The 15,285-nt window shown below is 38.2% G+C and overlaps 1 protein-coding gene across 8 annotated transcripts in view; it reads left to right on the top strand.

Annotated features, from left to right (window-relative positions):
• LOC138740411 (phosphatidylinositol-binding clathrin assembly protein-like) overlaps positions 1-15,285 on the top strand; it is a 98,145-nt gene that overhangs the window by 15,809 nt on the left and 67,051 nt on the right. For all 8 annotated transcript variants that reach the window (XM_069893004.1, XM_069893003.1, XM_069893001.1 and 5 more), the window contains exon 2: positions 7,790-7,932. In XM_069893004.1, coding sequence (XP_069749105.1) covers positions 7,790-7,932 — 143 coding nt within the window. The remainder of the gene's footprint in view (positions 1-7,789; positions 7,933-15,285) is intronic.

Genomic DNA, 15,285 nt, shown 5'->3' with positions numbered 1-15,285 from the left:
GGGGCTAATGATTAGAACCATATCATTAAAATTATAAAATAATAAAAATGTTCAATTATGATTTTTGAAAAGTTCTCATATAACTGATATTTTTGTTTGCCTTCAGTATAATTTATGGGCACTGAGTACCTTTGTCATTTATTTTGCAACATTCGAGTTTTCTAGCTTCAGTTCAGACAAATAACTCCAAATCAGTTTTTTTGCTTTTAGACTACATTTCTCCTTGTACCAACCAATGTTGCTCAAGTTTTCAATTTGGTCTGAACAAGTGTAACAAACATCCAAGCTCAGTCTTTCATGTTTTTTTGCATAACGTCGCAGAGTGCTTCTTACAGCATAATGTTAGGTAGCATTTTATTTACTACTTAGGTAATGTATTGCAGATTAATTTGCACATTTATGCTCCAGCATACACACAAAGTTGAATATAGACAATCCTTCATTTACAAAATGAGTGATATAAATTCACTCTTTTACAAAATGTATGCACTTTCCCCAAACCACATTACGTGTAATACAGCACAACTAAATTAGAAACAGGAAGTCTGTAGACAACCACAGTGATTACCTTGTGCTGTAAAAAATAAATTAGGAGTTGGGGTACATCTGGCATTGATTCAGGGAGGAAAATTGATCCAAGAATTCAGGGTGCACACTTATTTTTTGAATAGTATTGCAAGCACAGGAGTTTTTGGCTAACTCATTTTCAGACTGAGTTTCTTAAAATTTAATGGGTTCACAGGGAATCAATGCACATGATTAACATTTGACAGAGATTTTTCGACTGCAATTGCTAATGCAAAGGCCAAGAAAAATATTAGACTTGTTAACTTGGCCAACCCCATCATTAGGCATCAGACACTCCATTGAAGGCATCTATAAGAAGTCCTCTTAAGAAAGCAGCTTCTGTCCTCAGACCCTTGCCACCCATGCCATCCCACTTCACACTGCTACAATTGGGAAGGGGCTACTGGAGCCTGAAGATGAAACCCAACTGCACAAGGATGCTTCTTCCCCTCGCCCATCAGATTTCTGAATGGACAATAAATCTTAGACACCACCTCACTTTCTCGTCTTTTTGTACTAATTCTTTTACTTTTTAAATATAATTTATAATAATTTTGCACTCTGATGCTCCTGCAAAATATAAAATTTTGTGACCTGTTCATGACAATAAATTTTGATCCACTGTATAAAGATCAGGTGCTATTCTTGACTGGACTGCATTTTTGCTAGGTAAAATGGTAGTGATCCAGGTTTGAACTTCACTAAGTTCTGGTTAGACTGCAATTTGTGTGAGGCAGTGCATTTTGGAAGGACAAACTAGAAAGCTGAGTACAGGATTAATGGTGGGTTACTTAAGAGTGTGAATGAACAGAGGGGCCTTGGGGTCCAAATCCATACATCCCTCAAGGTTGCTGTACAGGTTGATAGGATAGTTAAGAAGGCCTATGGGATATTGGGCTTCATTAATGGGGGATTCATTTCACAAGTCAAGAGGTCATGTTGCAACTACACAAATCTCTGGTGAGATCCCATTATAGGAAGGATGTGGAAGCTATGGAGAGGGTGTAGAGGAGATTTACCAGGGTGCTGCCTGGATTGGAAAATAAGTCTTACGAAGCAAGGTTTGCAGAGCTGAGACTTTTCTCTTTGGAGCGTAGAATGATGAAGGGAGGTCTACAAGATTGAGAGGCTTAGACAGGGTGGACAGTGTCTTTTCCCCTGGGCAGGAATAGCAAACACCAGAGAACATGTGTACAAATTGAAGGGAAGGAAGTTTAGGGGAGACATTAGGGGTGTTTTTTTTTTAAACACAGAGGGTTGTGGATTCTTGGAATGCCTTTCCAGAGATGGTGGTGGAGACTGAAACATTAGAGGCATTTAAGAAACTCTTGGATGGAAGAAAAATAAAGGGTTGTGGGGCAGAGGGTTTAGTAACTTTTTTAAGGAATCTATGGGTCAGCACAGTACTGTAGTGTTCTATGTTGTAGCCAGTTCTATTTGTGGGGACCAAAAGAGTTATTGAAATGGTGGAGACCACCCAGTGTTAAGAAAAAGTTCAGAGGTTTTTAGCATAGGTGATATGTAAGCATAGTTGAAGGTGCAATGGATTGGCCTATGGTTAAAGTCCGCTTACCTTCCAAAAGGATTGTCGTGTTAGTAAATGATACTTGAGCCATTATTATGCACAACAGTTGCTTCAATCCTTGCTTCGACAAGGAACAAGTGACCACTCTTAAGTTCACATTTTAATTTGGTAGCTATCAGTAATAAGGCATTGTCAGTGATTATTATGGTGACAATTATTACACATTTCTGGATATTAAGTTCCTTCCATGATGGATCATTTATACCCAATTCTGCAATCTATGTTAATAGAAGGAGTACATTTATTGAAATGGTAACTAGTTGGGAACAATTTTAACATTTAAGTTCAAGTTTATTATCATCTGACTGTACATTTACCACCACCTTAAAGTGCTTCTTTGGACCAAAGCACAGACAATTGGCTTCCAAAATCTGTGTCAATGCAAATCAATATGGAATACTCTAGAAATGTCCAGAGAGGTTCACTGGGGGCATCATTTGATGCTGAATGCCTCGACCGCATTGAAGTAACCTTTTAAGGTCATAGGAGTTCAAGTGTTTTTTGACCAGCTTGCATTGACATTATACAGTTTTTATTAGCTCTGACACATTATCGTTTACTATAATTGTGGTAACATTTGATGCTGAATGTCATGATCACGTTGAATTTTAACCTGTAATGTCATATGAAATTCAAAATTTCAAAAAAAAAGTTTGAACTTGCACCAGGGGCACCTTAATTAGTTACAGTGCTGGGCATGAGAATAAAGAGAAGTGGCCAAACCCAATTCAATATGGGCCCATAAAAGCAAAGCAACTTTGGCAGAAGCTCTTCACAAGCCCAAAGAATTAGACAAAGGAGAAAGCAAGAGACAACAGAAGAACATCAGTCTTGCCTCACTGTTGATGCTTCCAGACATGTAAGGAACAGGCAGCAGGAAACAGAACAGCAGCAATACACCATCTCAGTGCTCGGGCCTCCAGACAAACAAGGAGCAGGCAGCATGTAGTCAACAACGGTGTTTTTTTTTTATTTCCTGGGCAATGCCAGGTATCCTGCTAGTGTCTGCATATTTATTTTTGTGTGTGTGTGTGTGTGTGTGTGTGTGTGTGTGTGTGTGTGTGTGTGTGTGTGTGTGTGTGTGTGTGTGTGTGTGTGTGTGTGTGTGTGTGTGTGTGTGTGTACATAAATACATGCATGCACAAAATGATTGGAATTAAGACTCTTTTTTCCTTTATTTTACCCTGGTGCTCTACAGTTTAAAATTTGGAATCAAGCAATTCATGTGTCAAAGTGCACATTCCACATTTTCTTCAGGGTTATTTGTACAAATTTTGGTTTGACCATGTAGAAATCACAGTGCTTTGTATACCTAGTTCACTCATTTCAGAGCACCATAATGTTTGGGATATTTGGCTTTTCAGGTGCTTGATTACTCGGGTATATTTAATTGCTTCATTGGTGCAGGTATAAGAGAGCTAGACTTGCCTCTCAGCTTTTGATCACCTTTGGAGTCTGTGTTACCATTTTTTCAACACTAGGACCAGTTTATTATCATCTGACTGTACATGAAAGTCGAGCCACTTTGAGGCTGAAAAAAAAAGAATTAAACAGTAGGAGACATCACCCAAACTTGAGGATTATCAAAATCAATAGTTTTGAATAGGTGTGGCCACCCCCCCCACCCCAAACCAGGTCTGCCGTTGCTGCCATCACCCCACCCCTTCCCCCCACCCCTGTTCTAACACGGCCGAAAAATCAGAATGTTCTGCCATTCAACCACTGACTCATCATCTGGCCCATGCATTGTGAAAGGTTGCCCACCCCTGGTTTGGAACATCATTAAGAAGAATGAGCTCAGTAATCGCAAAGGAACTGGTATTCCAAGGAGGACCTCCCCTGCTGATGACAGTAGAATTCTCATTATAATAAAGAAAAATTCCCAAACACAAGTCCAACAGATCAGAAACACGCTTCAGGAGGCAGGTGTGGATACGTCAATGACTACTGTCCGCAGAAGACTTCACAAACAGAAATATAGAGGCTACACTGCAAGATGCCAACCAGTAGTTGGCCACAAAAAGGATGGCCAGATTACAGTTTAAGAGCCTACAGAATACTGGAAAAAGGTCTTGTGGACAGATGAGATTAAGATGAACCTGTATCGGAGTGATTGCAAGAGCAAGGTGTGGAGGCATAAAGGAGCTGCCCAAGATCCAAAGCATACCACATCTGTGTTTTGCAGTGTAGCCTCTGTATTTCTGATCATGAGGTCTTCTGCTGACAGTCATTGACACATCCACATCTGCCTCCTAGAGTATTTCTGATCTGTCGGACATACATTTGGGGATTTTTCTTCATTTGTCCTCAGCAGTGGAGGTCTTCTTTGGAATACCAGTCCCTTTGCGATTACTGAGCTTATCAATACACTCGATCTTCTTAAAGATGTTCCAAACTGTTAATTCTGGAATCCTAATTTTTAGACTGTCTCTCTCAGTTTTATTTTTTTTCTGCCTCATAATGGATTATTTGACTTTTTTTGGCACAACTCTAGTCCTAGTTTTGAAAAAAGTGGCAACTACAGATTCCAAAGGTGATCAAAAACTTAGAAGCAACCCTAGCTCTCTTATACCTCCAGCAATGAAGCAATTAAACACACCTTAGTACTCAAAAACTCCTGAAAAGACAAATATCCCAAATATTATGGTGCCATGAAATGAAGGAAACTATGTATAAAAAGTGCTGTAATTTCTACGTGGTCAAACCAAAATGTATACAAATAACCTTGAAGAAAATCTGGAATGTGCACTTTAATGACATGAATTGTTTGATTATAAATTTAAAACTGTGGAGCACAGAAGCAAATAAAGGAAAAAAGTGTCTGTCCCAAACATTAGCGAGGGCACTGTATATTTGTGTGGGTATAAAACCATGGAAGCTTCTAAAGTCTCAGGTGTGAGGGAGTGACCCAGATTGTTTTCAGCAATATAACCAACATTGAAGCAGAACACTTTGTTAAAGTGAGTTTTTGTGTTCAGGTTTGTGGACCTCAAATGCCCCCTTGAATTTTGCGCAAGTAACTTCAGCTGTGTGTTGAAGTTGAATTTTTTTAAAAACTGCAAATGTTGGAAATCTGAAATAAAACCAGAAAATGCTGAACACTCAACAGATAAGGCAGCATCTGTAGAAAGGGAAATTTAAAAAAAGTCAATTTGAACCAGGGAAAAGAAACAAATTAGTTTTCAGTTGGACAAAAGATGGATAGGAGAAAGGAAATACCTCTGTAGTTTATACTGTGTGTGTCCATTATATTTTAATCTGTACACATCGATACCACAGAAGGCACAGAGCTGGAAGACCATCACATTGAGGTTCAAGAACAGTTTCTTTCTAACAGTTATCAGGTTCTTGAATCTCCCCTTGCTATCCTAATCAGGGGCTGCTCGGACCACAAAAGGACTGAAAGTACTATTGTCAGGTTACTTTTTTGCACTTGGATTGCTGTAAATATTTGTCTATTTTTATGCCTTTATCGTCTTTTGAATTCTTTTTAAATTCACATTAAAAATCCATTTGCCATATTCTTTCCTCATTTTGTAATCAACAAGTGAACAAAAATCATGAAAGCTTTCAACTGCACCACTTGGACAGACAAATCTACTTTAGTGCGTGGATTGCATCATCAAAGTCGTATATAAAATTGGTGAATATCCTTTGCCATTCACCCATTTCCAGCATGATCACCAGTTTCCCTTTAGTTCCACGAGCTTCATATTGAGCTAAAAGGGAATTTATCAAATGCAGTCCAGAAGCCCATGTAAAAATTACCATGAGAGTTCCCTGTTCTACTAGTTTATCAGGCATAACAGATCTAGATGTGCTGCAAATTTGACCGTCGTTCAAAAATACAGTACCGATCATATTCAGATTGACTGTCATGGTATCATGGTGCTGGTGTTCAAATAACACTTTTTTTAATATTGTTAGAATCTATTATTTGTTGTGGTTGTTAATTTCTTATTGTGTCTGATTTATAAATTAAACTTTATCATAGGTGTGAATGTAAGGAAAAAAACATAGAACTGAACCCTATAGAAATATACAATGCAGTTTTAGGCATCGGGGGGGTGGGGGGGAGGTCTTGGAACATATCCCCTGCATATAAGAGGGGAACTGATGTATATGGCAAACTGGTCTTTAATTCTTTAGTTACCCTTTCTTATCTTTAAGTTCACTATTTTCCAGTATGGGAGAACTAATTTTTCAATTCATTCCCCTACTTCCTTTAAAATTCTGAAATGGAAACCATCACCTGCCAGTAATTAAGTAAAAATAGTATAAAAATATTTCTGTTACCTTTTGTTCTCTTTCTTCCAATTGATTTTTCTAACAAGTGGCAGAGCCAAGCTACATCACCACTCCATTGCCTTGGGTAGATACTAATCTCTATTGTCAGTCTGGAATTCTGTTTCTTCTGGGTACTCTAGCTTCCTTTCACATCCTAAAAATGTGAAGATTGGTAGATTAATTGGCCAGATGAGGAATGTGAGGGAATAAAAATGGGTTTGGCAAAAAGGTTTGATAGCATGAATTCAGTGGCAAAGGGGCTGTTTTTGTTTTTTTCTCTCTTTGACACTATGCTTAATTGTTTATACCTAACACACATTTGTGATATAAACTAGTTCTGTATCTAGTGGTGAATTAATTTGTTAATACTTTCTGCTGACCTACTTATCTTTTTCTCCCTGCCCCTTTCCAGTTTTTCCAACTCTCCCCTCTCCCTTCCTTCTCCACCCACACAGCCATCCCTTCTCCCCAATTGCTGCTGTCCCTTTCGTCCCTTCTCCACTCCCCCCATCCTTCCAACCTTTTGTTTGGACACCTACTGACATTCTTCCATACCTTGATGAAGGGCTCAAGCCCGAAACAAATTTATGTACTTTTACCTTTGCTACATAAAGGGCACTGTTTAACCAGCTGAGTTTCTCCAGCATTTTGTGTTTTTGCTTCAACCACTGTATCTGCAATTTTTTTTTGTGATATTTTTTACTTAATTTTTCAATGCTTCCCACTACTGTGTGCTGTGGGTTTATCCTTTAGATTTTAGTTTCTGATCATGAGGAAGTCAGCATTAGCCAAATGTACAATCTTAGCTGTTCTGTTTCTCTCCTGTGAACATTACATTAAACTAATCTTATGATAGCTATTAAATGAATGTAATGAATTATTAAGATATTAACTAAATCCAGCTTAGAATTTGATGCCAAATCCAATTATGAATTGCTCCCTCATTTCCAGAATATGTATTGGATAATTTGACCATGTTTTACTTTGATCTGTTTGAAAATTGAAGGAGCCCTTGAATTTCCTGCTGAAATTGCTGAAAATGTGCATTTTCCCACTTCTCAACTGTTATCACTCCTGTTAGTACAGTTCCTTCCTGTAGCAGATCTGATGGTGCTCTCATGAAACTGGACTGCTGCTTAGACCACTTCTTCAACTGCATGTTATGTAATCTGCTTGTCTCCATGCCAGTTCATGTGACTCGAGTAATAACACCCACCCCCCCAAGGCCCATTTTATATTTCTTTCTTGTATCTACTCCTAAGAATGTTCAGTTTCTGATTCACTGTGAAATCAGTAAGGTTATGTGACCAAAATCTCTCTCCTATTTGACATTGTGTTGGCTTCTTCTAGATTTGATCCAGTGTACCAATGAGATGAATGTGAACATACCACAGATGGCCGATACTCTATTTGAGAGGGCAACCAACAGCAGCTGGGTTGTGGTGTTTAAAGCATTAATCACAACACATCATTTAATGATGTATGGGAATGAGGTAAGTGTTATCAAATAATTGAACCTCAATCAATCCACTCCCTGCTTAGACTACATTTGGAAAAGGACTGAGAGGTGGCAGGTAGTATTTACACAATAAATGGCAATCTCCAATAGCAACTCGTCTTTACCTCGCACCCTTGACATTCAATGCCATTGCCATTAGTGAATCCTCTCTATATCCTTTAACCTATAATTGTCAGTAACTTCACTGTACCAGCCACGTAAACATCAAGGCTGCAAGGCTAGATGAGAGTGATTTCTTCTGACACCCAAATCTTTTCAGACACAAACCATCCATCAGCCTGAACGAGTGTACCTCCAACTACGCACAAAAAGCAAGATAAACCAATATTCAACTGAACACAGTAGTCTGTTGAATTAATACCTCCTACAATATTTGTTTCTTTCAATGCCACTTTACATTGGCAACAGTGCATCCAGCCTGCAAAATGCATTGCAGTTACTTCCCCAGGGTTCTCCAGTGTCGTCTTCAAAGCCTGCAATCTGTATCACTAAAAAGGACAAGAAAAGTAGGCACAAAGTAATACCTCCTCCTGCAGTTACCTCTGCAAATCGCACATTGTCCTGATTTGGAAATCTATCTACATTCCTCTTTTTATAACTTGGTCTCAATCTAAGAATTCCATACCAAATCAAGCTATAAGATTGCCTTCAGCAGAAGAAATGTTTCTGTTCAACACAAAATATTCATTGAATTTTAAAAAATTAAAATATATATCTGATGTATGAAATGTATAAACTTGATTCATGCAAATAATCTTTTTCATAGTTCATATTCTTTTCATCCACAAAATACCACACAACCATTTTCATCTTCTGCCTCCCCCAACAATTGGCCAGATGATATTTATAGTTTATCCCCCAATCTTTCTCCATCCCTCTCATGCAAGATGAAGCTAAATTGTATTCTTTCTGACCTCTCGTGACTTGTCCGTGGCAATAAATTCTGATCGTACATGGTTTTTTGACCTATTCTTCTCCACAGCTGCTACTTGCCGTGCTGACTGTTTCCATCAGTTTCTAGTTACTTAATATTTCCAGCAGATAGCATTCTCTTGTGGAAAATAAAGTGGGGGGGAGGTGGGAAGCAAAATAGAATATACAAATTTTTATAAAAGATATCTGTGCATTCCTTTTGCAAAAACAATGCCTCTTGTAGCTGGGTTATCATAAGCTTCTGTCTGAGCAGTGACATGGATATCTAGTTCGCCTACTGTATAAACAGGTCCACAGCGGACACGCTCTTGCTGGCTCTACACAAAACCCTGGAACACCTGGACAGCAAAGATACATTCATCAGGATGCTCTTTCTCAATGACAGTTTTCCATTTAACACTATCCTCCCCTCGAAACTGACCAACAAACTCCCAAGACCTGGGACTCATCATCCTGCTGTGTAATTGGATCATGAATTTCCTCTCGCCCAGATCACAATCAGTGAGGATTTGTAAGAACATCTCCACAATCTCCATCAGTATCGGAGCACCATCAAAGGGCTGCATTCTTAGCCCCCGTTCTACTCGACTTACACCTGCGACTGTGGGGCTTGGTACAATAACGCCATCTATAAATTTGCCAACTATACCGTGGTAGTGGGTTGTATAGAAAGGTGATGAGACAGAAGTGAGGTTGAAAACTTGGCTGAATGGTGAACCAACAACAACTTTGCACTCAATGTCACCAAAACCAAGTACAGGTGCCTAACCTTTTATGCAGGCTTCTGAACACCAGCAACCTCCAAAAACCAGCACTTTTTTAGCTAGATGATATCTGCTCATCAAATATGGTTTTTACACATAAGCAATGTTAATTTCCCATAATACATTAGCATACTTACCTCCAGAATGATTGTTCACACAGGCAGGGCGTTTACACTAAATAAGGTTGAGTTGCGGTGATCTTGCAGGCTGGAGGTTTGAGGTGGGGTAGGTGGAATGAAATATAACTGAGTTTTAAAAATGTTGTACAAATAGTCTCCGTTTTCAGAGGGAGGACCCCCCAGTCCCCTGTCCCCACCCCTGTGGGTGCCCCGTCTTAAGCCCCTTTTCCAGTTAATTGGCTGTGCCTTCCCGGGATAGGAAGTCCTTTGTGCCATTTCCACTGGGCCAATGTTAACTGGGACATTGTTTTACCACTGAACACGCTCATCTCCGGGGATTGGAGTGTTCTACCTTCAACTGGAAATGGGTGACTTTCTGCTGTCCCTTTTCCACTGGTTTTATCAGCACGCCAGCGTCAGCAAATACTGGGGATAGGAGTAGGGGTAGAGGCGGTTAATCCCCGGTGTGAAATGATGTCATTTGACATCAGCGTTTGGACGATGTTCCTTTTCCACTGGACCTTATCCCAGTAAATTCCTAGTTAATTCCTGGGTGCCAGTGGAAAAGGGGCTGTGCCTCCAGTGGAAAGTGATTCTCAGCCCCCAGCACCTGTTGGGAGAGAAGCAGATGGTGGCTGGCGCAATGCGGGAGCAATGGCCTTCTTCCTTACCCTTAGTCCCCCACACGCTCTGGCGCTGGCAGAGGGTTTTCAGCTCCATGGGGGATTATGGGTAACAAAGACGGCCACTGCTCCCGCATTGACCTGTCACTGCAGTGTGGTACTCTGGTGAACTTTGGGCTCGGCAGCACTGTGCTCTTGCGTTGGGAGTTAGATTTGGTGGTGGGAAACTGACAGATGGTGCTGCCCTACCAGGTGTGAGACCAAGCCTGACAGATTGATGGAGTGCTGAAACATGCCGGCGCCTGGCTCCACCACCCCAATGTGGAGGTGTAGGCCACACCTCCCACAGCTCTGCACTGAAGGGGTCGCCTCTCTGGCTGGAACTGTGGCCTCTCATGCCAATGCCCACCTGACCCTGATTGTCCACTCATGTCCGTCCTTCTGCCCTGCTTGGCCGCTGGCTCTGAGCAGCCAACACTGGCTGCCTTTTTGGCCAAGCTCTCGTACCTCCACTTGACTAACATGCTGGTTGAGAGCCTCCTGTCTGGTGTACGTTGAACCACATTTTTCAGCCCAGTCAGCACCCCGCCCTCCCTCTCACCCCCCCCCCCCCCCCCCCCCACATCCAAGCTCAGCCTGGCCTAGGGCATAATATAGTCTAGCACCATCCCTAAGGAGGGGAGACGGATGAATGGGGTCAGGGAGGGGCAACAGATGACAGGGGCAAGGAGCGAGGCCTTTGCTTTAAAATGATTCAAAAATCCAGAAGATTCCAAACAACAGCAGTTTACGGTCCCGCTGATCGTGGATGAAAGGTTAGGCACCCGAAAATGATTGTTGATTTCAGGAATGGAAAACCAGGAGTATATGATCCAATGATCACTGGGGTTTCAGAGGTGGAAACTGAGCAAATTTAAGTTCTTGGGAGTTGCTAGCTTGAAGGATCTTTCCTGGTCCCAACACACTAATGGAAAGAATCTCAGGGTTTTATGTGATGTCGTGTATGAACTCTGACAATAAATCTGTTCATGTTGATTACAGCATTCTATCACTGAACCAACTATCACTCCTTTAAAAGAAACTTAATTTGATGTGTAACTGAAATGAAAGCTCATGCATCTCCATTTTAGGAAGTAAATCTCCAGTCTGCAAATGATATGATCATAGAGAATCTCTACAAGAAAAGTAAATGAGTTCTGGTAATGGTTTTAGACCAATTCATCAAGAGTAAAAATGCTTCATTTGTTTTGGCTGAGACAGCAGTAGGATACATTGTCTATGGTTTGTTAATTATGGGTGATACTTTTGTTACAGGCTATGATAATAAATATTATCTCTGCAAACCATACAATAGAATTTGATTAATCAGGAAATAACTTAGCAATTTGATACATCTCAGTTAAAAAAAAAAGTGGTTTTCTTTACTTGTTTTTTCTTTCTCTCCAAAGATATTGAAATGGCAGTGCAGTTATAATCCAAAAAAGATCATAGGTTTCACTTGCAGGAGGATATTTAGATGTTTATTACATCCATCATTACCTAATTAAAACAATTCATGAAGTTCTTTACTTTGTTGAAAATTTTATTATGCATGCTTTAAAGATTACTTTATTCTGATTGGCTTTTAAAAATGTATATTCAATATTCAGTCCTTCGTCTGGACCCACCTAATTTCTGTCACAACAAACTTGCATGTGTTTTTAGAATCAGCTCAGCCTTAAGAATTTGTCAGGATCTTATTTGATTAAAGAAAAAACAAGTCACTTCAAGAGTTTATTGAAGTTGATAGGTTGAGTTCTTATTTTCTATAGTGAGGATTTGATTTCTTTTTCTGGATCACTTATTTCATATTTATTAGTCTCAATATGATGTTTGCTGTTACTAATTTATAAAATGATAAAGTGGTTGAGCCACTCAAGGTATGGAGTTACAGAAGTGGAAATTTATTTTTGCAAGTGGAAATATGTCTTAAACTCAACCATCAAGTTGTTTAAAGCTCTTGAGTGTGCACTGTAGTCAGATTCAATGTTGGTGAAGATCCAGGCTCTGTAAATTCAACAGCAGGCATATTTTTTACTGGGAAAACACTATTATTTAAACAATTTAAAAGGTTTTTTATTAAACAATATATTTTTTAAAAAAATCAATATGGATAGATGACTAAAATGTATTAGTCTTAATGTTAATGGAATAAATGGGAGAGTGAAAAGGTGGTGGGTCTAGGCACACCTTTTAAAACAAAATTGAAGGCAGATATAGTCTTTCTACAAGAAACACATCTTACTAAATCAAAACGTACTACATTTTTTTAAAAAGAGGATGGGTAGGACAAGTAATATCATCTTCATTTTGCTCAAAAGCAAGAGGACTATTGATTCTAATGAATAAAAATATACAATAATAATAGAAGAGACACCAACCAAACCAGATTTGTAATGCCACCATTGTAAAATTTAAGCAGAATCATGGACTTTTATGAATATCTATGCACCAAATTGTGACGATGAAACCTTTATGGAGGATATCCTTTTAAAAACAGCAGAGGGAAGACAAAATATACTGGTTAGAGGAGACTTCCATTTCTGTCTAAATTCATTATTAGATAAATCAACCAGAATATTAAAAAGGACAAGAGCAGCAAAAACGACACTGTCATTTATGAAGGATTTAAATTTGATTAATATATGGAGGCAGCTTAACCCTGTAGAAAGACACTATTTGTTTTTCTCAAGGGTACGTGATTCACAGACAAGGATTGATTTGTTTTAATGTCTGCCCAGTTAAAAAGTAGAGTGGTAAAAACAGAATATTTGGTGAGACTTATCAGATCATTTGCCATTAACTTTAACTATTGCAATAACAGAAAAACAAGAAAATTTGTATAGATGGCTTCTCAATGCCACACTGTTGAAAAGGAAGAACTTTTGTAAGTTTAAGAGACAGAACCATTTTGTGAAACCAGTCTTCCTTCTACTAATAATAACTTTTTAAATAATGAGTTCTATTTACAGCTTGTCTAAGAGGACAAATTAGTTTTTTTACAAAAATTCTTGAGAATTTGCTACAGAGTTGGATGTTTTAGAGAAAGACAAAACAAAATTGGAAAAAGAATATCAGGACAAGGTTACAAAAAATATAGTTTATTACAGAATAAAAAAATTGAATGATAACATATTGCAAATGTATAGAATGGAAAAAGCCATATTAAAAACCAAACAAAAATATGGGGAGAATGACACATAAAGTTTTATCTTGGCAGTAAAAGACAAAGGAGTCATCAAGAATGATAAATGCAATAATAACAGAAATTATAAAATTTATAAACTGGATAAGAACTCTTTATCATAAACCACAAGCCAAAATTATAACTAATAATCAGATGTCAGCAGTTTTTCCCCTTGAGTTGATGGAGTCTGGGCTTTTTAATCCTAGTTATTGAGCCACTGGTGAAGATTATAAGGAGAGATCCGGATATTAATGACTTCAAAGTTGAACAGGAAGAACCTAAAATTAGTCTATTTGCTGATGATGTGCTATTTTATGTCTGATCTGGCTGAATCTTTGATAAAATTACAAACAATATTAGAAAAATATGGAAGAATATCAGGTTATAAAATAAATATGGACCAGTGAGATAATGGCATTGAAAAAATGTGATTATGAAAGATATCAAAAAGATAGTAGATTTACATGGAAAATGATGAAATCAAATATTTAGGAATAATGACATAATAATTTAAAGAACATATAAATTTAATTATATTCCTTTTAGAAAAAAAATAGAGAAAGATTTACAGAAATGGAAGGACCTGCCGATTACTCTTGTGGGAAGAGTAAATTGTATTAAAGTGAACGTAATGCCAAGATTACAATATATTTTTCAATCACTGCCTATTCCACTACCTAAAATTTTCTTTAAATAATTGAATAATTACATAAGGCAAATCCTGTGGAATAACAAAGCGTCGAGAATTTCATTAGAAAAGCTGACATGGAATTATAAACTGGGAATACTTAGACTTCTGGACTTTAATAAATACATAAACATGATTTTTATTTTTTTTAAAATACAGTCCCCCTTGGATCTGAATGGGATTAAATTCAATAAAAGAAGAGCTAGTGAAGGACTTTATTTGCAAGTGGAATGTTAAGTAAATAACAAAAAAGACAGATATCCTATATTAATACATATGAATAGAATATGCCAAGAAATAAATGTGTGTATTGGGGGGGAAAAAAAGCAAGTATATAATTAAGAGCACCATTATGTAAAAATGTATGGCTGCCTATGAATCTGGGTAACAAAATATTCAATTCATGGCATGATAAAGGAATAAAATATATTGATGATTGTTATGTGGAGAGATCTCTCATATCTTGAACAATTAAGAAATAAATATGGAGTAGCTGATGGGATTTCTTGTTTTCTCTGGCTAAGATCGTTCCAAAGAGAAAGACCACTTGAAATCAGTGAAATGGAATGAACGATTTGGCTTGGGAATACTGTATTTATAACTAAGATGTAAACTAGGTTTAGAGATCGAGAGAGAGATGAGAGTTGGATCTAGGTGTTGCAATAACGGGAAGATGTTGGTCTGATTGCTATCTGGATAGCATGACATCAATTATAAATGCAAGATACAGTGCAATATAATTTCCTACACCAATTATATTGCAAACCACAGAAATTACATGAATCAAAATCTGAAATGTTGAAAATGTGTTTTAAGTATGGAACAGAAATAGCACTACGAGCCCAGAGAACCCCAAAACCCAGCAGCAATAACCATATAACCGTTTACAGCACGGAAACAGGCCATGTCGGCCCTTCAAGTCCATAGCGGTTCACTTGAACAACTCCGCTAGCTCCTCCACAAACTCCTGAGGA

This window comes from Narcine bancroftii, chromosome 8 (assembly GCF_036971445.1).
Source record: "Narcine bancroftii isolate sNarBan1 chromosome 8, sNarBan1.hap1, whole genome shotgun sequence".
NCBI classification, from domain to species: Eukaryota; Metazoa; Chordata; class Chondrichthyes; order Torpediniformes; family Narcinidae; genus Narcine; species Narcine bancroftii.
The sequence above is the reverse complement of the archived record's forward strand: the minus strand, read 5'-3'. Positions and strand labels throughout refer to the sequence as shown.